Source organism: Hypanus sabinus, chromosome 13 (assembly GCF_030144855.1).
Source record: "Hypanus sabinus isolate sHypSab1 chromosome 13, sHypSab1.hap1, whole genome shotgun sequence".
In the NCBI taxonomy this organism is placed as follows: Eukaryota; Metazoa; Chordata; class Chondrichthyes; order Myliobatiformes; family Dasyatidae; genus Hypanus; species Hypanus sabinus.
In genome coordinates this window covers 106,178,760-106,204,638 of record NC_082718.1, presented here as the reverse complement: position 1 = coordinate 106,204,638, position 25,879 = coordinate 106,178,760, and the positions used below count along the sequence as shown (strand labels likewise).

The following is a 25,879-nucleotide window of genomic DNA, read 5'->3' as shown; positions in this document are numbered from 1 at the left end:
CTAATTCTTTATCAGTATTACAGCTGATAAAGGCATCTACAGAGGCCTGAGAGAGCAGCTGGCTAAAGTTGATTGGAAGGGGATCCTAGTGGGAATGATGATAGACTAACAGTGGTTGGAGTTTCTGGGCGTAATATAACCATATAACAATCACAGCACGGAAACAGGCCATTTCAGCCCTCCTAGTCCGTGCCAAACTCTTAATCCCACCTAGTCCCACCTACCCACACTCAGCCCATAACCCTCCACTCCTTTCCTGTCCATATACCTATCCAATTTTACCTTAAATGACACAATTGAAAGACGGGATTGGTTCATTCCAAAGAACAAGCATTCTAGAGGAAGGGTGAGGCAACTGCAGTTGACGAGGGAAGTCAAAGACAGCATGAAAGCAAAAGAGAGCATACAACATTGTAGAAATTAGCAGGAAGCTAGAAGATGGGGAAGCTTTACTTAAACTTAAAAAAACCTGGTGGTTTTATGGCTAAGTTTGTAGATGCATACAAGGATAGATCAAGGATCATCTTTATTCACTATATACATTTGCGTTATTAGGAATTTGATGTGTTGGCATGACATGCAATAGAAACAACAATCCACAATTATAAAAAATAATTTAAGAAGTACGGAAATGGAATAAAATGTCCTTAAAACAGTATGTATTTACAATGTAAGCAGCACATAAAAAGTGGTTTAAAGTAATGACGGAGGTAATAGAGGAGTTGGGGGAGCACTAACTGGAATGGCTGATCACATTAACTACATGGGGGGAAAAACTTTTAAGATGACATGAAGTTTTTTTTAATAGCCCTATAGCACATTCCAGAAGGGAGCTTTTGGAGAAGGCAGTTTGCTGGGTGGGTAGTGTCTGCAATGGAGGGCCAGATATTGTTCAGGAAATAGTGCAGGAAGACTTGGACAAGTTAGGAGAAAAAGTAATGGGACAGATGAAATACAGTGCCAGGAAGTGTATGGTAATGTGCTTTGGTAGAAGGAATAAAGGCAGAGACAATTTTCATATTAGTAGCGCTTGATGGCTTGGCTTGTACTCACCCTGCTCTCTCTCTTTCCTGTTCATCATTATGTGAGATTTGGTTCACTACAGTGTGTCATCTGCAAACTTGTAGCTGAGTTAGAAATTGCAGCAGAGTTTATGATGAGTCATGAGTGTATGGGGAGTAGAGCAGGGGTCTCTGTATGCAACCTTGTGGGCTTCTTGTGCTGAGGAAAATTATAGTGAAAGTATTTCTGGCTGTCTATGCTGATTGTAGTCTGTTGGCCAGAAATTCAAGGATCAAGCTAAAGAGGGAGGAGTTAAGTGCCAGTCTGGAGATGTATACTTGGAAATATTGAAGGAGGAACTGTAATCAGTGAACAAGAATCTGATGTCGATGTCTTATGTTGCAGAGATGAGTATAGAGCTACGGAAATGGTATCTATCACGGTGCTCGATCCTTGCTCACGGACCTAGGCCCCCACCACCTCATTTCGGCCCATACCTGACCTTTCCAATCTTTCCCAGGTGTTTTAAATCTGGCTCGATCCCCTCTGTTGGGCCTGGGCCCTGTTGCCTCAGCTCTGCCTTGCGTCGGATCTGCTGCTTTGAATCAGCTTCAAGTCCTCTGCAGCAATGGCCAAACATTGGCTCGATCCTCACCACCTTGATTTGGCCTGTGCACACCATGCTGCAACTGGACTGCAAAAGTTTACGCTGCAGTAATGCCAAATCGTACAGGTGGTTTAAAAAGCACAACTCCAAAAGGGAAGTTACAGGCTATTGATTACAGTGATCGTTGCCCAGAAAATATGTGATTAACGTGGTTAGAAGTTTTGTTTGCTGCCGGTAAGGCATCCTTGTGTTTCGCCAGGGTCATCTTAAACCAGAAGTTAATTTATTGGTGTTCTTATTGTCCAGAAGATTGGTCAAGAATGAACACTAAGCATTTTCAGGGTTCTATTAAGTGAGGCATTGTTGGCTCCCTACTTTCACTGGCCTGATCAACTTGAAGTGTTATATGCTGTTTACTAATCAGTTGGGACTTTTCAGAAATCCTGAAGGTGAAATTGATGATCAACGTATCTACTGTTTCTACAGCCGCTTCTTTAAATGACAGTCAGATATGGATTTTTCAGACTTTTCTTCTGCTGTAGTTCCTCTTTCACCCTATGATTATCTGCTCTTGGTAAATTTTTATCTTCCACTGTCAAGACAGATACAAAATGTTTATCATTTCCTTTTCCCTCAAGTTTTAAGTTCCTTGTGTTTTCTGAAATGTTTGGAAATCCTTCAAACTGATTTCCCAGTTCTTGCTCTCCCCATATTGTCAGTCATTTAAATTTTTAGTTATCTTTTGGTTCCTAAAATTCTCCCAATTCAGACCTACAAATATTCCCAATTTCCACACACTCTCCATCCTGTATCCCACAAGAGGTCCAGTGTTTCTGATGGTAACTTGTATATTACAATTCTGATTGTGTACCTACCCCAACTCCTCTGTGTGCAAGAAACTATGTACAGGCAATGCGAGCTCGGTGAAATTGCTGTTCAGCTAACTATATTAAACTAACATTAAATGCAATGTACATATTTCCTCTTTTTCACGAAACCTATGTGGAAACCCCTTTGACAGTAGAAATCCAATTCCTATAATACTCTTTCCTCATTTGTTCAAATGTCTGTACATATTGGCAAGTTGACCTGGTAGTGATATTAGCTCTTTGACTGTTAGTTCGGATTTTAGAAACTTTGCTGGCTTTGTAATGAAACATCAAGTGCCTTGATACTTGCTACAGGTCATGGTGATTTATTGTTTTTTGAAAATGATTCAGCAATACGAAGAATGAACTTTACTTTTCGAAAGATGCTGCAGGATGGGCATGTTTTATCACTTGTAGGAATTCTTATTGGGAATACAGGTGAGGCAGTAATTATATGCAAGATTTGGACATTTAAGTGGTTTGTAATCATTTTTCAATACCACCAGAAGTCTCTTGAGTAACTTACAAGATCCTTAGATTTCTTATTCAAGTTGTAAGTTCTATCAATGAGGATTAAACAATGAACAATCTTTTAAAAACTTTTTCAGATGGTAAATCCGGAAATGGATCAAAACGCTACAACAGAAAACGAGACCCATCTTTTCCCAAGAATGAAAATGTTTCCAACCAGACCCGCCGCTCCTTTCCACAGAAAAGCAAAGCTTTTGACAAGAGACCCCCTGCACGTGGTGCCAACAAATCCTTTAGCACTTCTGGTAATGGTGGTCGACGGGAGGAGGTGAGATTGAATGCTCTCACGTAAATTTCTTTAATAGTAATGATGCATGATGCAGTGCAGAGCGTAGTTATTATTTCTGAGATTATTAGCAGAACAAAATTTTAACTGCCTTTTATATTGGCATTTTACCCTAATCCCAGAGAGGAAAGTTTTCAGGTTTGAGTGCAGGATGCATTGGAGCACCTACCACACTCGGACAGTGTTGCCCCTTAACAGATGTACAGTTATCAGTCTGCATAGGCTAATGGTTTTTAAGTTCTATTCTGCTGTATGGAGGTGTTATCATTTATACTTGTGCTTGGGGGTTGTTAACATTTGATGCAGTTTTCTTTAATTACATATTATTCACTTGCACAGTTCTTGGATGAAGATTTGGGCAGACCCTTGTGAGCTGGTCCGGAGTACCCAGTACATTGATCATCAGCATTGTCATTGTGTGCTCTGTCGCCCCGTACGCGACTGACCAACACGTCAGGGTTCTCGCCCACTCCACTTAATGAGTGCATAATACATTATCAAGTAAGAAAAAGGAGAGAGGGGAGAACAATTTATTGAAAATGAATGGACTTTTTTCCCCCTTCTCTCTGCAGGTAGCAGAGGTGCAAAGGGCAGAGTTCAGCCCTGCCCAGTTTACTGGTCCCAAGAAGATAAGCCTAAACCACTTGTTAAATTTTACTTTTGAACCTCGTGGACAGTCAGGCTTACTGAGTGATGGTGGTTCTTATGGACGCTGGGGTAAAAGGAACAAGTGGAGACTGAAGCATAAGCCATTCAACAAGGAGCAGTTTCTCCAGGCCAAGTAAGCAGAGCAACATTAATTCAGTGTTCACTTTGATTTTAGTATTATTGTACAGATACCAGCTTGATTAATGTGTATGATATTTAGTCAAAATATGAACATGGCTCCTTATTTTAGGCTGTTTTAAATGCTGAAATTTGTTCATCAGTTGTGCCAAAAATTGTGCGCTAAAGTTACTAATTTAAATTTAGTAGGTTATAGCTCCATACATTCATTGACTGACATGGCACACTTCGAAACAGTAACATTTCATTTTCCCCACTGGCTTATTCTGACTAAAGGTAAAAAAGTGTTGAATTTTTCTGATGTTCACAAAGGTGCCTACCTTATTCTAAAGGATGTTAATAAGTAGAATTGGAAAGTATGCTCATTTTCTGACCATTTTGTGTGGCTAACGGTTATTGACTGGGATCGCCTTTGTTCAAGTGGGAAGGAAGGTGTAAAATGCATTCAAGAGGATTTTCAGTATGTTGTGTGTCCCACTAGGCTGTTCTTTCCCACCGTCATCTTGGGAATAGATTGGTAAGCTCAAGGTGGTCATAGAAAGAAAGTTGGTCCTGAGGTTAGGGCCCTAAACTAGGGAAATATGGATCTTGGTGTAAGACAGGATCTGGGAGAGTTGGACTTTGAGTAGCTGCTGGAAGGGAAGATGATAGTTGATAAGCGTGAGATAGTAAGGGTTTGGAGACATTGTGAACCTTGGTTAATGAAGAATGTCACAGGTTTTAGCTAAGGAAAAGAAGTTATGTCAGGTATAGGAAATAAACAAGTCAGCTGAAATTATGGGAGATAGTACCTTGAAAAAGTATTCAGCCTCCAACCCTTTGTTTACATAAATGAATATTACAACCAGAGATTTTGATCAATTTAACTTTTTTCACAGTAGAAAACAAGGTATAATGTAATGCATGAAAAGTTTTTAAAAAAATCTTAGAAACTAAAAAAATTGAAGAATGGAAATATCAGTAGTTCAAAAATATTCATCCCTTAGTTGAACCACTCCTTGCAGCTGTTAAAGCCAGTAGTCTTTTTGGATATGCATATAGCTTTGTATCCAAAAGTAGTCTTTTTGGATATGCATATGCATATAGTTAGTTAGCTTTGCATAATGTGATGGAGCAAGATTTGTCCATTCCTCCTTGCAAAATTGCTCAAGCTGTGCCAAGTTAGTTGGGGAGCAGCAGTGGAGGTCTTGCTGGAGATTTTTGATCGGGTTAAGGTTGGGACTCTGACTGGGCTACCCAAGGATATGAATTTTCTTCATTTGAAGCCAGTCTGGTTGTTCTGGCAATGTGCTTTGGGTTTCCTTTTGAAAGATGAACGCCAGTTTAAGCTTACTGGCAGAGACCAGCAGGGTTTTACCCAGGATCTCCCTGTATTTAGCAGCATTCGGCTTCCCATCAATTCTGAGCTGATTTCCAGTCCCTGCTTCTGAAAAACATCCCATAGCATGACGTAGGGTTGGTGCTACCTGGCTGAGCAGTATCATGTGTACCACTAGGTGTTGAGGCTAAAAAGTTCAACTTTAGTCTCATCTGACCAGAAGACCTTCTTCTACATCTTTACATCATCTTGTAAGTGATGCTTTGCAAAGTCTTTACGGGCTTTTTAAAAAAAGAAAAAATCTATGGCTTCTTTAACACTCTTGTATAAATACTCTTTTTGTGCAAGGCTTAGAAAATGGGGAGCCATGAACTTCATCTCCAGTTATTGCCGTTGATCTCTGCAGCTCATTCAGAGTGACTGTTGGCATCACAGTAGCCTCTCTTATAAGTGCCATTCTTCTCTAGCGATTAGAGTGGCCTAGTTTCATATTTCTTCCACTTTTTCATGATGGACTGCACCAGGCTCTGAGGCATGTTCAGTGCCTTTTGAGATGGTCTTTTACTCTTCCCCAGATCGTGCTTCTCTATTATAATTTCTCTTATTTGGCTTGAATGCTATTGTCTTCATTTTGGGTTAGTCTGTTGAAAACCTACTATACTGCTGGACCTTGAATATAGAAAGAGAGAGGGGTGGTATTTATTATGAATTCATTGGAATAGGGTGATCCTCCAATTTTCTACATCAACAAATTAGCTAAGTTGGTGAGAAGAAGAAAGCCCTTACCTCTGAGTGGAGTCATCGGGACACCGTCATGACGGCGTTTTTTTTTAGCAGGCTTTCTTGTTTTTATGAGGCCGAGTTGCTAGCTCAACGCTCAACCCAGCACGGATGGAAAGCGTGCAAGGGAGCAGGCTGGATTCAAACTTGGGAGCCTTCGCTCCGAAGTCTGGCGCTGGTGCCACTACACCACTGGCCTGCCTTGAGTTGATAAGGTATTATGTATATTGTACCTGAGGAAAGTTAGCGTAGTAATTACAAAATGGATGGATACTCTTCCAGCCACACAACTTTGGTTTTTAATTTTTAGTAAATTGTTGACAGTTTTTGGAAATTTTTTCTTTTGATTTCATATGATGCACAGTGTTTTGTAGATGTGTTCAAAAATCCTACTTCAGTATATTTTAAATTTAGAAAATGAGTAAAACGTGAAAATAGTTGTGGGGCTGAATACTTTTTCATGGCACTGTAGATAAGTTCTTGAGAGAGGAATTGGAGAGAAAAAGGGACCATGAAATGACCTTGACATGTAGGATTAAGGAGAATCCTAAAATCTTAAGTATATTAGAAGCAAGGGGATAACTAAGCAAAGAACAGTTTCCTCCAAGACCAGAGGGGTAATATATTCATGAAACCAGGGGCCATGAGCAAGATCCTAAATGAATAATTCTCATCAGTATCCAGCAGGGAGAAGAATGTGGAGACAGGGTTAAGGGAAGGATTTGTTTATATTTGGGTGCACATCTTTATCAAGCAGGAGGAAGTACAGTTGGCTCTCCTTATTCGCGAGTTCCGCATGCGCAAATTCAACCAACCGCGAATTGCGAAAACCCGGAGTGCTCTTCCAGCACTTGTTGTTCGAGCATGTACAGACTTTTTTCTTGTCATTATTCCCTAAACAATACAGTATAACAACTATTTACATAGAATTTACATTATATTAGGTATTTTAAATAATGTAGAGATGATTTAAAATATATGGGAAGATGTGCATAGGTTATCGTGGATCGGGATTGAAAAAAAATCAGAAGTTCTCTTACTAAGTAAGTTGGAACAGCTACATCCAATATCAGTTAGTCAACTGTTTGTCTTAGAAAATAGTATATATTTTACCTTTTCTATGCATGTAAAACACTTAAGAAACGTATGTATTTCAATAATTAAACCACTGCATTGCTTAGTAATAATTGTATCTTTCATTGGGGCAGGGTCTGTCTCACTTTATCCTTTAAAATTGTTCCGATCGTTGATCGACTGTAGCCTAAAGCTTTTCCAATGACCGATGACATAAACAGAAACACTGCGGATTCAGAGCTCTGCTGGGTCCTAAAGACCACCGCTCTGAGACAGGTTAAATAAGGTCAGGGGTTCTGCTGGGTCCTAAAGTCCACCCCACTGAAACAGATTAAATAAGGGACTCGAGCATCCACATTTTTTTGTGTCCGCGAAGGGTCCCAGAACCAATCCCCCGCGGATAAGGAGGGCTGACTGTACTAGAAATACAGGAGTGCATTAGGTTGGATAAATCCAGAGGCTCTGTTAGAGTTTATTCCACGTTACAGTGGGAAGCAAGGGTGGAGATTGCTGGGACTCTGCCAAGTTTTTGTATTGTTGTAACCACAGTTGATGTATCAGGAGATTGGTGTACAGATCGTGTTGTTCCAATTAATTTACAGCCTAGTAAACTGTGCATTAGTGGTTGGGGTAGTTTTGGGAGCAGATTGAGGGACATGATTATCCATTTAGGAATGTGGGAACACCATTGTCAACAGTATGGTTTCAGGCAGGAGACTGCATCTATTTTAATTTTTTTTTGAGAAGGTAACTTAAGAGAATTGATAGAGGCAGAGTAGTAGATTTTTTTACATGACCTTGTTAAAGGCTTTTGACAAAGTTTCATATGGCAGATTATCGAGACACAAGAGATCAGGTGTGTTGAAAAACTGGATCCGGAATTGGATTGGTGATAGGAGCTAGAGGATTATGTGGATGGTTATTTCTTTGATTGGATTTGAAACCTCTGAAATAAATGTAAATCATTTGGATGAGAAGGGTTGGAACCTGATCAGTAAGTTCGCAGATGCTGCAAAAATTACTGGGCTGTAGATGGTGAAGGAGGTTGCCAGGGATACATTGGGATGTAGGTCAGCTCAAAGATTTCCAAAGTGACCTATCACTTTGGAAAACCATTCTTGTAGGTGATATAGATTCAATGGCGGGGATCTTTAAGGAGTGTCAATGTACTGAGAGATCTTGAGGTGCAAGTCCATAGCTCCATGAAAATAGCAACACAGGTGGAGAGGGTGGTCTGCTTGCCTTCATAGGATTGGACTGTAACCTAGCATTTGGGCAAGGCAATGGCTAGACTACTTTTGATGTATTGTGTACAGTTTAGGTTGCCTCACTCTAGGAAGGACAATAGAGTGCAAAATAGATTCACCAGGCTCTTGCCTGGAATTAGTGGGGGTGTGGGTGGTGGAGAGGTGGCCTGTAGCTACAAATTGAGGTTTTTAGAGGCTTCTAACATTGAGAGGTTGAGATACGATAGATGCCAGAATCTTTACTGGGGAGGAGAGTCTATAGCTAGCTGGACCAAGTTTCAGGTGAGAGGAGAAACGTCCCTCAGATCTCCTTTTAAATAGGTTTTATTTTCTGCCACACAGATGGTTAGTATCTAAAACAAGCTGTCAGAAGAGATGGTAGAGGGAGATGGAATTACAGGTATTTGGATAGGAAGAGCATAGAGGGAACAGGGCTAATGTGGGCAGTGTGATCAATGTTGATTGGCATCACCATTGGCATGGATGATGGCAGAAAAGGCTCGTTTGTGCTGCACAATTCTCATTCAGTGAATGTATGCTGGATATTTGTTGAGAGTTTTTTTGATAGGTATCTGGTGCAGAATTCATTAAGACAAATTAGATGCATATCTGTACTGCTCCTTCAAAATAATTGTTACTTGTATTGCTGATCTGATAAGGTGTTTGTATTTGCCAAATAGAAGACATCAGGGACTAAAAAACAGTAAAAGGATTGCAAATATTATATATCTGTTCTAAAGTTTAATTTAAGTTAATGGGTTTTGTTGGCTAACTGCCCATCTCTTCTATTCAAGCTGTCAGTTTGTGGTTTCTGAAGAGCAGGACTACAGTATTCACTTAGCTGACCCAGATACATTGGTGAACTGGGACTTTGTACAACAGGTGGTAAGTATTTTTGTATCTGGGGTAGTAAGGATGATTTGTTCTCTTCATTCCTTGGAGGATTGCAAAACAAATATTGGATCTACCCCAGAAAACATCTAATTTCACAGTCTAAGCCTTTTGAAACTGTTTAGGATACTTTAGATATTTAGGATTAACTGTTTAAGATGGTTCCCTATAACGAGACCATCTAACACCAGAAAGCAAAAGTTCTCACAATCCACCTTATCTATGCTCTCATAATTTTGTATTTTTCTGTCCTGTTCCTCCTTGGTTTCTTCTGCTGAAGGAAACAAAGCCAAGCCAATCTATCCATATAATATATATATATAAAAAATAATAAAAAAAATTACTGAATTTTCAAATAGGTTACAGAAAGAAGAAAAAAATGTCAACCCCTCCCCCCCCAAACATATCCCTATATAGCAGAAAAAAGAAAGAAAGAAAGAAAGAATGCCTGGATATCGGAAGATCCCCACATGCTCCATGGAGTTCATAATAGCTTTAATATGTATATTTAATTCTTTCCCCAGATAACCAATAATTTTATCTTTGGAGCACCTATATATTTAACCCTATCTTTTGTAAATAAGGGTGCCAAATTTTCAGAAATATTTCATATTTATCTCTTAAATTATAAGTAATTTTTTCAAGTGGAATGCAGCTAAAAATTTCATTCTTCCAACAATCTATACTTGAGTATGAATCCCATTTCCAAGCAACTGCAATAGCCTTTTTGGCTACTGCCAATGCAATTTTTTTGAATTCTTTCTGATATTTATTCAATTTGGATTTCAATTTTATCCCTTCAATATTGCCTAGTAAAAATAATGTTGGATTATGTGGAAGTTGTATTCCAATAATTTGTTTCAATAAAACTCGTAAATTTGTCCAAAAAGGTTGAATTTTAAAACAAGACCAAGTAGAGTGTAAAAAAAAAGTACCAATTTCTTAATTACATCGAAAACATTGATCAGATAAATTTGAGTTTAATCTATTTATTTTTTGTAGTGTAATATACATTTGATGTAAAAAGTTATATTGTACTAATCTTAGTCGAACATTTATTATATTTGTCATACTGTCAAGACATAATCTTGACCAACTTGTTTCATCAATTTTAATATTCAAATCAGTTTCCCATTTTTGTCTTGACTTATGAATTCCTTGTTTAATTGCCTGTTTTTGACTCAAATTATATATACCAGAAATAAATTTTTTAATTTTTCCTTTATGAATTAAAGTTTTTATTTCAGTAGGTTTCAGCAATAACATTGTTTAACCCAGTTTATCTCTTAAATAAGCTCTTAATTGGAAATAACAGAAAAGAGTGTTATTTGATATTTTATATTTATTCTTTAATTGGTCAAATGACATTAATATACCTCCTTCAAAACAGTCTGCTATATATCTAATCCCTTTGTGAAACCAGTTATATAAAAGTTGATTATCCATTGTAAAAGGGATAAGTTTATTTTGAATTAAAGGTATCTTTGCTAATAAAGGTTCCTTTATCTCATTATCAACATTTATCTTATTCCATAAATCAATCAAATGTTTTAGTATAGGAGATACTTTCTTTTCCCGTATTCATTTAGATTCCCATTTATATATAAAATCTTCTGATATATTTACTCGTATTTTATCTAATTCTATTCTAATCCATGTTGGTTTATCTTCATCAAAAAAAGATGCAATAAATCTAAGTTGATTTGCTTTGTAAAAATTCTTTAAAATTTGGTAATTGTATCCCTCCTAGGTCAAATTTCCATGTCAATTTTTCCAAAGGTATTCTTGACATCTTACCTTTCCAAAGGAATTTCCTCACACATTTATTTAACTCTTGAAAAAACTTCTGCGGTAATTGTATTGGTAATGTTTGCAATAAATATTGTAATCTAGGGAATATATTCATTTTTACAGCATTGACTCTACCTATTAATGTTATTGGCAACATCATCCATTTATCAAGATCCTCTTGAATTTTTTTTCGATAATGGCAAATAATTTATATAAATCCTTTATATCATTATCAACTCTTATACCTAAATACTTTATACCATTTATCAGTCACCTAAATTGAGTTATTAATCGACATTGACTATAATCTCCTTTAGTAAGGGGTAAAATTTCACTTTTATCCCAATTTATTTTGTACCCTGATATTTTTCCATATTTTTCCAATCTAAAAGATAATTTACACAACGAATGCAATGGGTTAGTTAGATAAATCAGAACATCATCAGCAAATAAGTTAATCTTATATTCCTCTTGATTAACTCTGAAACCCATAATATCTGAGTCAGTTCTAATTAATTCAGCTAATGGTTCTATCTCCAACACAAATAAAGCAGGTGATAATGGACGACCTTGTCTAGTTGACCTTGTTAACTGAAGTGATATTGAAATTTGGCCATTTGTCACCACTTTAGCTTTGGGGTTAGTATTTAAGGTTTTAATCCATTTTATAAAAGATACTCCTAATCAATATTTTTCCAATACCTTAAATAAAAAAAAACCATTCCAATCTATCAAATGCTTTTTCTGCATCCAAAGCAACTGCCACACTCACTACTTCCCTCTTGTGCCAAATGAATTATGCTAAGTAACTGAGTTACATTATGTGCCAATTGTCTATTTTTAATAAATCCTGTTTGGTCCATGTGTATTAATTTTGTTAAGTATTTAGATAATCTATTAGATAAAATCTTTCTATTATTTTATAGTCCGTGTTCAACAAAGAAATAGGTCTATATGATGTTGGCTTTAAAAGATCTGTCTTTTTTGGCAATACTATTAAAATAGCTGTCGAAAAAGATTCTGGAAGTTTATGCATTTTTTCTGCTTGGTGTATTAGCTCCATAAAAGGAGGAATTAATAAATCTTTAAACTACTTGTAAAATTCAGGTGGAAAACCATCTTCTCCTGGAGATTTATTACTCTGAAGTGATCCTAGAGCTTCTTCGACCTCTTTTAATGTAGAAGGCATATCTAATCCCTTCTGTTCTTCCAAATTCAATTTTGGGAGAGTTATTTGTGATGATAACCTTTCTATCTCAACAGTATCATTTGGTGATTCTGATTGATACAGTTCAGAATAAAAAATTTTAAAAGTTTCATTGATTTCTAAAGGTTTATAAGTAATTTTATTTACACTTGTTCTAATTGCATTTAACATTTTGGAAGCCTGGTCTGTTTTTAACTGCCAAGCAAGAATCTTGTGTGATCTTTCACCTAGTTCATAATATCTCTGTTTAGTTCTCATAATTGCTTTTTCTGTTCGGTATGTCTGAAGTGTATTGTAGCTTCTTGTTAACAAGTTGTCTTTGTTTTTCTTCTGTCATGTATCTTGAGATTCTTTTTCTAATTTTGTAATCTCTTTTTCCAATTGATCTATTTCTACCATATATTCCTTAATTTTGGAAGTATAACATTATCTGGCCTCTCAAATATGCCTTCATCGCTTCCCATAATATAAATTTATCATCAACTGAATGTGAGTTTGTATCTAAAAAAACACTGAATCTGTTTTCTCATAAAATCACAAAAATCTTGATGTTTTAATAATATTGAATTAAATCTCCATCTGTAAATCGATTCCTCCTTATCCATCATCATCATTGTCATTATCAAGGGGGAATAATCTGACAATATTCTTGCTTTAAATTCCATATTTTTCACTCTGTCTTGAATATTCGTTGATAGTAGGAAAAAAATCTGTCCTTGAATAAGTTTTGTCTATTTGAATAAAATGAATAATCACTTTCTCTTGGGTTAATTCTTCTCCATATATCAATCAAATTTAAATCTTTCATCAATGATAAAGTTAATTTTGCTACTTTTAGTTTTGTAACAACCTTTGTTGACCTATCTAAAACTGGGTCTAGACAAAAGTTAAAGTCTCCACCTATTAATATTTTATCATGTGTCAGCCAAATTCAAAAAAGCCTCTTGTATAAATTTTACGTCGTTTTCATTTGGTGCATAAATATTCGTAAGAGTCCATAGTTCTGAAAAGATTTGACAATGTATAATTATATATCTTCCTGCAGAATCAATCAATACATTTTGTATTTTAATTGGTAAAGTTTTGTTGACCAAAATTGCAACTCCCCTCGCTTTTGAATTAAATGAAGCTGCTATAACATTTCCGACCCAGTCTCTCTTTAATTTCTGATGTTCTATCTCAGTTAAATGTGTTTCTTGTGTAAAAGCTATATCTATTTTCATTTTCTTAATGTATGTTAAAATTCTTTTTCTTTTTGCTGGTCCATTAAGCCCATTAATATTAAAACTTTAAAAATTCAGTAAATTAGTCATTTTTAATGGGGTTACTCCAGTCTATAATAATACATAATATTTCAACTCTCATAGTACCTTGGGGAATTATTTTAAAATTCTCCATGTTGCTTTGTGTCTCCTTCCAATCATCCAGGCAAAGAAAGAAAGATAAAAGAAAAATAGATTATAAAATAAAAAAAACAAAAAAACCCCCTGCTAATGATGTGAATGGGGGGAAAAAACACAACATTACCCCCCTCCGTTGTGCGGGTCATGGCAAACGCCATGATTACACACATGAATCCAGTAGCGATCGATCCGAAGCTCCCCCCGCTCCCTGTAACATGAAAAAAGTATATATAAGAGAAGAAAAAATATCACTACTCTTGATTAATATTTCTCAAATTTTTACCTTTCTCCCCCTGTATCATATAATTAAAAGTGTATTTAAATATTCTTCTGTCCTTAATGTCCATCAATTCACTTCACTGTCCCCGTCTTCATCTTTAATCTGTTTCACTTTTAAATCTTTACTGTGTCTAGTGAATATTTGGGGGTTCTTGTGCAAACTCCTCTGCATCCCGATGATAAGTAAAAAATCTTCTTTTTCTGTCATCCAAAAAAATTATCAGTGTTGCCGGGTGGCGCAATATAAATTTATAACCCTTTTCCCATAAAACCTTTATCGCTGGGTTAAATTCCTTCTTTCTCTTCAAAAGTTCATAACTTATATCAGGATAGAAAAGAACTGCTTTCTCTTCTATCATCAATGACTCATTTCTCTTTCTGGCACATTGGGCAGCCGCCTTCAGGATCTTTTCTTTATCTTGATATCTTAAGTATTTTGTCAAGATTAGTCGTCGGTTTGATCAGGTTGAGGTTTTAGTCTTAAGGCTCTGTGGACCCTTTCGATTTTAATCAACTGGGTTCCCTCTTCCATTTCCAAATTTTACAGGATCCATTTTTGAAAAAATTTTATTGGATCCTCTCCCTCTATCCCTTCTTTAAGACCAACAATTTTAATATTATTTCGTCTACTAAAATTTTCAAGCACGTCTATTTTTTCCAACAGTCGTTTTCTTTCTGATGTCCTGGCAAGAATATTATTTTCCTTTTTATTCACTCTATCAGTAGTGTCTCCCATTATTTCTTCCAGCTTTTTAACTTTCTTGTCCATTTTCTCCTGTTTTTTCACCATTTTATCAAACATAGTCTTCATATTTTTAAAACCTTATTATTCTTAATGTTTTTAATTCTTTTAATTCATGCATTATTTGCGCCAAAGCTTCTCTTATGTCTCCAGAATATCTTCCACCTCCAACCTCTTCCTGTTGTTCTTCTTTTATCTCCTCATCTTCATCTGTATGTTCCAGAGAATCCGAATCCACCTCGGGTTCATTTTCACTTCCACTTCCAGTCGTAGCTGGGATTGCTCGTGTTTGCACATGCCCTTTCCTGCACGCACGCGCAGTTCCTGTTGTTTCCTCTTGGAGACTGTTGATGTTGCCACCGATTCCTGTTCTGTATCGCCAGAGGTGAGATGCACTTGAGTCTGAGACTTCTTCATGGTGGCCGGCCCAGCTTGTACTGTCTTCAAAGTAGTAGTTTTCTTCTGCGTCTGTTTAGAAGGCACATCTAAGGAAAATCCTGAATAGTTTAGACGTAGTTTTTAGAAAATATTTACTAACTTTTCTTCACTTAAACACTAATTTATTAGTTTTTTACGGGAGAGCTGGATTTCCACGTCTTGATCCTACGTCATCACGTGGCGTCCCCCCCATCCATTCTCTCCATGTAACAGAGGTATTTCATCCTAAGACACATCTGATAAATCTTTACTCTCTCCAGTGCAATTACATCCTTTGTAGTGACCGGCACTGTAGACAGTACTCCATCCAGCTCCAGCTGTGGCCTAACCAAAGTTTTTAAAAAGTCATACTATGATTGAGTGGAGACCAAGACCTCACTGCTCTATACTCAATGTCCCAGCTAATGAAGGTGAGTACCCACGTGTGGCCTTTATCAGCCTGTCTACCAGGGCTGAGATGTACTGTGTCATTTGGACTTGTACACCAAGGTCCACAGTGCTTCCTAGGCTTCTAAAGTTCATGCTGTATGCACAAACTTTATTAGAGCTCCCTTCCCCGAATAAAAAGGATCAGCTCACATTTATTAGGATTAAATTCCATCTGCTGTTGTCCTACCCAATTTATTAATATTATTTCATAACCTCACTCCCCTCTTCATTATGTAGGACATAGTATTTTCTATATTTACATCCAAGTTATCAAGCAGCGAGGATCCCGTGGTACATTGCTGGTCACAGGCTTCCAATCGCCTATCATCTCCCTCTGCCAGCAATTAACAAGCCAATTTTGAACCCAAGTAGCCATTTTGCCTTGGCTCCAATGGATATGAATTAGCCTTCTACATGGGACCTTGTCAACAACCTCAGTAAAGTCCATGTAGAACTACCACACTGCTGTCTCCGTTATATTTGGGTATCTCTTTTAATAATTAAAAAAAAACTAAATGAAATTACTGGCGCAGGATATCCTAACAAATCCATGCTGATCAACCCTAGCTTTTCCAGGTGTAGCTTAATCCTGTGTTTTTTCTTTTGCTCCCTAGAATCTTTTAATTCTTTTTCCCAATAATTTCCCTACCACTAACATTAGACTAACTGGCCTGTAGTTACTTGGCTTATCCCAGATGCTCTTCTGGGAACAAAAGTACACATTTGCTATCATTTGGCACTTCAGCAATTGGCCAGCAAAAGATTTTTATTTCATGGCTTTATAAGATGTATTTCAAGCTGCAATAGAAAACAAGGAAGGAGAGTGTCAGGGACTGGGCTACATTTCACAAGGCCTTGGGGATTTGTCCAATATTTTTGCCCAATATAAAACATCTGCTACATCCTCTTACCCAAATTTACTTGGATTTTCAGATGGCCATTGACAAAGTGCCACACATGAAGCTTGCTTAACAAGTTAAGAGCCAGTGGTATTAACAAAAAACATTAGCATGGACAGAAGATTGGCTGACTGGTAGGAGGCAAAGTGTGGGAATAAATGGGGCCTTTTCTGGTTGGCTCTTGGTGACTAGTGGTGTTCTTTTCATGTTGTATGTCAATTAATTAGATGATGGAATTGATGGCTTTGTAGCCAAGTAGGTGGAGGGCAGGGAGCATTGAGGAAGTAGGGAGTCTGCAGGAGGATTTGGACAGATTAGGAGAATGGGCAAAGAAGTGGCAGGTGGAATATAGTGAGGGAAGTGTATTGTCATGCACTTCAGTAGAAGGAGTAAAGCCCTAGACTATTTTCTAACTGAGAGGTGCAAAGGTACTTGGGAGTCCATGTGCAGGATTCCCTAAAGGTTAACTTGCAGGTTGAGTTGGGACTAGAATATAAAAGCAAGGATTTAATACTTAGGCATTGGGCAGACTGCACTTTAAGTATTGTGAGCAGTTTTGGGCTTATCTAAGAAGGAATGCTCTAGAATTGGTGAGGATCTAGAGGAGGTTCACAAGATTGATGCTGGGAATAATGTGTTTAATAGAGGAGTATTTGATGGCTTTGGGCCTGTACCCACTGGAATTCAGAAGAACAAAGGGTAATCTCATTGAAATCTATTGAACATTTGAAAGGGTGGATGTGGAGGATGATCCCTATGGTGGATAAGTAAAGGACCTCAGGATAGAAGGACATCCCTTTAGGACAGAGTTGAAGAATTTCTTTAGCCAAAGGTTGGTGAATCTGTAGAATTCATTGCCACAAATGGCTGTTTTTGGGTATGTTTAAAATAGAGGTTGATATGCTCTCGATTAGTAAGGGCATCAAAGATTGTGCTGAGAAGGCAGGAGAAATGGGTTGAGAAAGATTATAAATTTGCCATGATGGAATGGCGATGAATGGCTTAATTCTGCTGTAGTGGTCTTATAGTCTTATTAACATGCTCTATAATGTTTCCACCACCCCCTCTCTGAAATCTGCACCTGCATTGCATTTCTCTGTACTGAATGAATATGAGAAGTATTCATTCCACTTTCTCTTGCTCCGTGCATGGCTTGCCTCTAGTGCCACATGAGCTCTACTCTTTCCCTACTGAGATGGAGAGTTTGTGTGAAATATAAATATAAGCACAGACTCGTTGGGCCAAACAACCGGCTTCAGTGTTACTTGAACAAAAGATACCAAGTTTGTGACTGGTGCCAGACTATTTTTGGATTATCAATGCTGCAATCCTTTGAGTTTTCTTTTTTGCTTCTACAATAGTATAATAAAATTTGCAGTGAACCTGTTTAGAAGTGGTGTTGGCACCAGGGCTTTGGTGAGCTGGATGCCAGATCCTAACAATTTCTGAATAATTGGATAACAGGACTACCACTGAATTTTTATTTCCAAATACTTGCCCCGTTTGGGAAATTTCTTTATTACAACCAGATTTGTTATGACTTTTGTTATGCCGATAATTTGCAACTATGCACAGACCTTCAATTCTTTAACCTCTTTCGTGTCTGAAAGGTTTTCTTCATTGGACTTCAAACTTAAACAGGTTAAAGTCATCTCTCCTACTTTAAGGATCTGGCATGTATATTTAATTAAATAAAATTTAATTAATTGTAATTAAATGTTTTTGCAGCCTAGAATTTGTGTTCACAGGAATATTAGGGGATTGGAGGTGGTATGTTTCAATACATACATAAAGGGGTGCTCGGACATTTGTCGGGGTGATTTTGGGCTTGTACTGTGCAGAGACAGTCATGACTGGGAGGACTGAGTGGACCTGCTGCCATGCTTTTGGAGTATGGTTTAGTTGTATCTTGTGTGCCTATCCCTGGTGTGATGATAAAATAGTGTAGTGTCTATTCAGAGATATTCATTTGACTTTGTCTCAGTCTTTTAGGGATGAGGGGAGGAGTTTGAGTTCCATTATTAATTACTTAGCTGCATCCCTAATACTTAATCAGTTTTGATTCTGTGCTCTGTAATGGTGTATTGGTTATTAATACAGACCTTTTACTTTCAGCGTATCTGTAGTCATGAAGTCCCCTCGTGCCCAATTTGTTTATATCCACCTTCTGCTGCAAAGATAACTCGCTGTGGGCACATCTACTGTTGGGCATGCATTCTTCACTATCTGTCCTTGAGTGATAAGACCTGGGGCAAGTGCCCTATCTGTTATGAAGCTGTCCACAAGAAGGATCTAAAGAGGTGAGAATTGGTTCTTTAATGATTATATATCTACTAGTAGAACAGCTATAGTACTACTTTAGGACATGAATGAAGCCCTGTGGTACTATTGTCAGTTAGTTACAGTGATAAGGGAGAGGCAGCAGGGATATGCATTTTACATTTTGAATAATATTTAATGTTGAAATGGAACGTTTATAATCCCTTAGCTTCTTTGGCTATGGATACTGTTTTTCCCCCTATAATCCCTTAGCTTCTTTGGCTATGGATACTGTTTTTCCCCCTTCCCCTTGCTGGAGGAAATGACATGTTAAAATGCTATTTGAAAATTGTTTAAGACCAGTTATGAATATGCTTCATGGATATTGCATATACAGGTATGTGTCACTTGATGTTCATGATATGTTGTGTGAAATCGGACGTTATGTGAGACGTTACGTGATTTGGACTTGCGAACACCATATTATATATAATACTTAGCAAACCTATATGGAGTACTGTATTGACTAAATGACTAAATAGCCAAGAACTTACATCAAAACTGTATACTGTACACTATAATACTTACATACACTTTAATTTTTTATTTCATTTTAAACTTTTTAATTTCACTTTTTAAACTTTTATGTAAACACTTTCTTAGCCTATATCATTGTGTGACATGCCTAAATCCAGAGCAATAGCATTCACTGGTTTCCATCTTCATACTGTTTAATAACCTTTTGTTTCACTTCCAAATCAATACTTTTCCTTTGCCTTTTGCTGTTGCGATCACTAGGAGTGGTTTTGCTGTGTTTGGAAGCTGTGATGCACTTTGCGGTAATATTTTCTAAAGAAAATTAAACAGATAACGCTACTACACTTGAGCCGCGCAACGCATGAGATTGGTTATGTCCACTAAGTCACATCCTCCGATCGGGACTATGGATGTATATGTGATCGGACGTTGTCCGAATGGACGTTAAGTGGCGCACACCAGTATTAGAAAATTTGGCATATCTAAAACTTTGACAAACCAACATAAATGTCTGGTGGAGAGTATATTGACTGACTGCTTCACAGCCTGATATGGAAACACCAATGACCTTGAATAGAAAATGTTTAAAAAAAAAGGGTATGGCCCAGCCCATCACCCGTAAAGGTCTCCCCAAAACTGAGCGTATCTACACGGCTCCATGTCACAGGAAAGCACCATCCATCATAAGGGACCCCATCACCCAGATCATGCTCTCTTCTCACTGTGGCCATCAGGAAGAAGGTTCAGGAGCCTCGGGACTGAGGTTCAGGAACTATCATTGCCCCTTGGCCATCAAGCTCATGAGCCAAAGGGGATAATTTCACCTGCCCCATGTCTGATCTGTGCCCACAACCTATGGACTCACTTTCAAGGTCTCTCAATCATGTGTTCCTGATAGTTACTGTTTGTTTATTATTTATTTCTTTTTGTGTTTTTGAGTTGTTGTCTTTTGCACTTTGGTTGTTTGTCCATCCTGTTGGGTGCAGTCTTTCATGGCTATTGTGGTTATTGTATTTATTGGGTCTGCCCACAAGAGGGTTGTATATGGTGACGTATGTGCTTTGATAGTAAATTTACTTTGAACTTTTAATTGTATGCTTGAGATACAGAAGCCTAACATGCAGTATACTTTGGAAGAGAGACCCAGGTCATTACTGAAGGTTACAACGTTTTAAGATGTTGATGGGTTTATGGGGGAAATTGGGCCACCCTCAGTCCAATCTTGAGTTGAAGAGATTGCACTGAATCTCTAACTTCTGGTTTAACTTGTGTTGTAGTGAATAACACAATACTAAGCTGATAAAGCATTCCCCACTCACTCACTCACTCACTCACCCTCTTTCTCCTTCTCCAAATGAGATGGAATGGACTGTAGACTCTACATAAGGTTAATGATGCAGCTTTGGAAAAAGTACAGGAGCCATTTTATTAGGTGCGCCTACTCATTAATGCACATCTCATCAGCCAATCATATGGCAGTAACTCAATGCATAAAAGCATGCAGATGTGGTCGGAGGTTCAGTTGTTCAGAACAGTCATTTGTACAGACCAAACATCAGAATGGGTAGGAATGTGATCTAAGTGACTTTGACTGTGGAATGATTGTTGGTGATAGACAGGGTGGTTTGAGTATCATAGAAATCTTGATCTACTGGTATTTTCACACACAACAGTCTCTTAAAATTTACAGAGAATGGTTCAAAAAAACAAAGCATCCAGTGTGTGGCAGTTCTGTGGGTGAAAACGTCTTATTAATAAGTGAGGGCAGAGGAATATGGCCAGAAAGGTGACAGTAATTCAACTAACAAAGCAGACGAGCAGTTCTGAATGCACACATTGAACCTCAAAGTGGATGGGCTATAGCAGCAAAAGACCACACCAGGTACAGACCCCATTCCTGTTCCTATTGAAGTGGCCACTGAACATACATTTGTGTAAGCTTTCATGTATGTAACTCTTAAGTTGACTTTTTTAGAATAAAATTTTTGTTACTGTTCCTTCTAAAGCCTAGGAAGATGTGGTCAAATCACAGCTGCTGAGAAATATGACACTTGATACAAAGCAGACAGAATTAAGAAGAAATTATTCACTTGCTATATCTGATCTTAAAGCTGCTGTTGTGTGCACAGCTATTAAAATATTGTTTAAATAGTGGGGCATCCGAACTTTGGATTTTGTTTTCTGTCTGTAGCAAAGGACCATATTTTCAGATAGTATTGTTTAAATGGGGATGAAGAAGTTTAATTGGAAGAGGAATTTTGAAGGTATTCCTATGCAACAGCATTCTGTGCCAAGAGGAAAAAATCATAGGTTTGATATGAGCTCTACTAGATTAACTGTGACTGTCATTTAAAGAGTTCATTTAAATCTTGCTGTTTTGGTCAGGTTCTGTAGGAGTACTCTATTGGCTTGACACAGCCTAATAGTCATTAAAATGGCAAGAGATTGAGATATAGAAATTTAGTGTGTATACTTCAGTGACCGAACACTGATTACATTTGAAATGTATTTATCCTGTTTTTTTTCTGGCAGCCTTCATATTTTTTTAAAATAATGATTACTATTTGTAACACAATTTTAGCATGTGTTAGAATAATTAACTGTCTTTCTCTGCCTTTTTCTACAGGATAAGGCTTCTCTTTAACCTATTTTAGTTCAGAGATCAGACCTTAGAGTAACGTGCAAGCTGCTGGAGAAATTCAGCAGATCAGTTAGCATCAACGGAAAGGAATAAACAGTTCACGTTTCAGGTCGAGACCTTCGTTAGGACTCTGTGGCAATCCCAAATCAGATGACAAGTCACCAGCTGATTTGGGTAGCCTGATTTCAGCTAGTGCTGTTTATAATCATTCATTTATGTGTTTGATATTGCTATGGCAAATTCCCTAGTGCGGGAGTACATGCCTTCTTTTCTATTTCTTTACACCCACAGAGCTGAAATTGGTATGTTCGTTGACCATCTGTAATCCTCGTGCCACCCTTTCTCATTTTATTTTTGATCTAGCTCTGCTTGCCGGTGTAATAGGGATAAAGATTTAATTATTTTGGACCCTTAGTGATTCATGTGTGTTGCTTTGTTTCAGTGTGATTGCCATGGAGACTCGCCAGTATAATGTGGATGATATGATAACCATGCAGTTGATGCGCAGGGAGAAAGGTGCCCTGATGGCTTTACCCAAATATATGTGGATGAAACCCGAATCATTTCACTTGGGAGGTTAGTGGAAACATTATTATCAGATCCATGCTGAAAATATAGGGCAAAATACATTTAAGATTCTGGCTGGTTGAAGAAGTAGAGTTCAGCTTCAGCTGTCCCAAACTTGTATTGATCTAGAACTGCATAAACTAAAATATCAAAACATTAGCTGGCAGTAGTTATATTTGCATCAAAGTGCTCTAATTGTTACATAAAGGTGGGTAGATAAAATGGGTAGAATTAAATGTAAACACATTATTTGAAAGTTATGTCTGTAAAAATAATTTGAAATCTCTTAAAGGAGTAATTTAGGCTTCATATTTATTAGGTTTAGTATCCAGAACTCAGTCAATTGTATGCTGTTGGCCAAATATTGATGGCCAATGTGGGGAATCTGTATTTGAAAACACAATATTTGAATTCTGTTTCAAAGTACTTGTTACCTTATAAGGCCTTTTTCTGTAAGAGAAAATTCTTCTTAAATTGCATGGAGATAGGTTTGTTTGGGGAGTTGAGATGTATTTCACTAATATATAATACAAATTTAAATTTGCTGATGACCTATAGTGGAATTAAATTTATCTACATTTTTTTGCTGATAATTAGAAACCAGAAGGGTACTGGGACTGCTTGTTCCATTTTAGTGTCATGTGATACTACTGTACAAGGTAGCTTGGTATTTTTGCATTGCCATTTGTTCTACTGATAAAATAGTACAGCCTTCATCGGAAAAATTGCAGAACAGGTTTAAGGTGATGTTGCTAGGGGGCCTGAATTACAAGGAGAAGTTGGCCGTGTTAGATTTTTACTCCTTGTGACTAGATAATGAAGGACAAACTTGTAGACATGTTTAAAATTCTGAGAGAAATAGATAAGGTGGATAGCAACAGTCTTCCCCCAGGGTAAGGGAGGCAAAACTACAGGGCATAGGTTTAACATGAGAGGGGAAACATTTAAAAGGAACTTGAGGGGCAACTTTTTTTTTACACTGAGTGCGGTGAGGATATGAAATGAGCTGCCAGAATTAGTTGAGGCAGCTACAATAGTATCGTTTAAAAAGACAATTGGATAGAGACGTGGAGGAGTAGGACTTCATAAGGATATGGCTGAGCACAGGAAATTGGAAGCTGCTGGGTGGACACTGGTCAGCATGGACTCAGGCTGCAGGACCTGCGTCCATGCTGTATGACAGCATTGATCTTAATTGCTACCAAAATGCTCCAGTAGATCGTGCTAAATACTTCGCAATTTTGCCCAGTTTCTGTATGATTTGCATTTTTGTGTGATTAGAATGAATAGATTAAAATAAAATGCCACTTCACCACAGTGACCTTACTGATGAACTGCTATCAGTAAATAGGCTGCTGACCTGCAATTGGATTGGCTCCCTAGTCTCCCCCATGCCACTATTTGTGATTAAGGCTGAAATACTAAAGGATGTTGATGAATTGCTACCTACTCAGTAATGTGATATGTAAAAATCCCATTCATAGTTACTAAAGATTTTCAGATCAAGTAAGCTGTCATCTCAAGATGGATAAAATTAACTCATTCTTTATCAACCCTTAGTAGTTCATTGAACTTCAAACTTTTTTGTAGTAATTCAATTGATTTTTATTCTCAACTGAATCTGCTTTTTCATGTATTCTTCCTTCCCTGTAAACACTGTAGTGGATGAAGAACACAGCCAGTATTCAAAACTCCTTCTAGCAACAAAGCAGCAAGTTATGCAGCATGTGATAGAAAAAGAGAGAGCAGCCTTACTGAGACAGTATGAAGAGGAGAAAAGTACACCCGAATCTTGTTTCATTGAACTGGCGTTGCAAGAATTAAAGGTGCCAAAACTACTTTCTGCAGGTTGTCATGCTGTGTGTGTATGGAGTAATTTGTAATTTTTGTATAATACATACCCAAAGGATTAGAACAATTTGATACTGAGCCTCAAGGCAATTAACTGTCTCTTTGTTGGCCCATTTATATATTGGAGAGTTTTGCTTGAGTTTTGTCAAGCAGTTTAGAAGACAGATGTACAGAGATCTTTGGGTAAAGAGCTTCAGAACTTGGAGCCGTGGTGGCTGAAAGTATAACTGTCATCGGTTGAGCAATTTTAAATTAATGAAAATCAAGTGGAGGCCAGTGACTTGATGTGCTGGTTGACTGCTGCTTATTTGGAAATGGGGAGGTGTTGGCAGTGAAAAGGGCTATTGTAGGTTACAAGAGAATCAACTGGGAAGTAGGCTGAGTAGTGTCAAATGGATTTTAGTGTGAGTTGATACATTTTGGAAAGTCAAACCAGGGTAAGCTTGTACTGTGAATGGTAGTACATTCGGGAGTGTAATAGAACAGAGAACAAGTGCATAGTTCATAGAAGGTGTCATCACAGTTAGATAGGATGGTGAGAAAGATGTTTGGCATGTTGGCCTTCATCTGTCAGGGCACTGAGTATAGGAGTTAAGAAGTTACATTGCAGTTGTATAAGCCAAGGCTGCACTTGGAGTACTGAATCTGGTTTTGGTCACTCTGATCCTTCTAAGGAAAGATGTGCTTCAACCAGGGAAAAAACGTAAGACTTGCAAGGATGTTGCCAGGGCCAGAGTGCTGGCTTTATAGGGAGAGGTTGGCCATGTTTTTCTTACTTACAATGTTGGCGAGTGAGAAGCAATCTTGTAGAAATATTTAAGATAATGAGAGGTACAGATAAGGTGGACAGTAATGGTCTTTTCCCCAGGGTAGTGGAGTCCACAACTGAGGGACATAGATTTGGGGTGAAAGGTGCAAGATGTGAAGGGACCTGAGGACATTCGTACCCAGTGTGGTAAGTATGTGGAACAGACTGTCAGAAGTAGTTGTTGAGGCAGATACAGTCATTTCCTTTAAGAAGCACTTGGATATGTTCTGGAGAGGTGGGTGTAGAGGGATATATGCAGAACACAGGAAATTGGGGCCAGTTGGGTGGGCACCATGGTCAGCTTGGACCTGCTTGGTCAAAGGTCTTGTATCCATGCTGTATTGTTCTATGAATATGACTAACTCAAGAAGAATATAGCCATCTCAAGGGATTATGTGGCTTGACTAGATTTGAGACCAAGGACATGAACATAGCCAGAAGTGCTTTCAGCGATTCAAGATTTAGAAGGTAGAATGAAGATGGTTGATTGGAAGTATGGAATGTGGGTGGATGTGGACAGTTTAATGAAGTCATTGGCTTGGTAGTCTGAATTGTGTTGGAGTTCCAAGTCTGATTCATTGTTTGGCATCTGAAGGGATGGAATGGTAATAAGGGAAAGGTTGATCAAGGACGCTAA

General features: G+C 37.7%; 2 protein-coding genes across 4 annotated transcripts in view; one reads left to right on the top strand and one right to left on the bottom strand.

Moving 5' to 3' along the window:
• rnf10 (ring finger protein 10) overlaps positions 1–25,879 on the top strand; it is a 56,786-nt gene that overhangs the window by 8,273 nt on the left and 22,634 nt on the right. For both annotated transcript variants that reach the window (XM_059988358.1, XM_059988357.1), the window contains exons 2-7: positions 3,087–3,277; positions 3,868–4,076; positions 9,295–9,385; positions 18,695–18,879; positions 22,459–22,592; positions 24,246–24,409. In XM_059988358.1, the coding sequence (XP_059844341.1) occupies positions 3,087–3,277; positions 3,868–4,076; positions 9,295–9,385; positions 18,695–18,879; positions 22,459–22,592; positions 24,246–24,409 (974 nt within the window). The remainder of the gene's footprint in view (positions 1–3,086; positions 3,278–3,867; positions 4,077–9,294; positions 9,386–18,694; positions 18,880–22,458; positions 22,593–24,245; positions 24,410–25,879) is intronic.
• pop5 (POP5 homolog, ribonuclease P/MRP subunit) overlaps positions 5,069–25,879 on the bottom strand; it is a 66,788-nt gene continuing 45,977 nt past the window's right edge. The window contains exons 5-6 of one of the 2 annotated variants that reach the window (XM_059988361.1): positions 13,917–14,000; positions 5,069–6,068 (exon numbers count right to left, since the gene is read on the bottom strand). In XM_059988361.1, coding sequence (XP_059844344.1) covers positions 6,055–6,068; positions 13,917–14,000 — 98 coding nt within the window. In that variant the 3' untranslated portion in view covers positions 5,069–6,054. Of the gene's footprint in view, positions 6,069–13,146; positions 14,001–25,879 lie in introns of those variants that run through there. The other variant, XM_059988359.1, reaches the window with a different exon arrangement.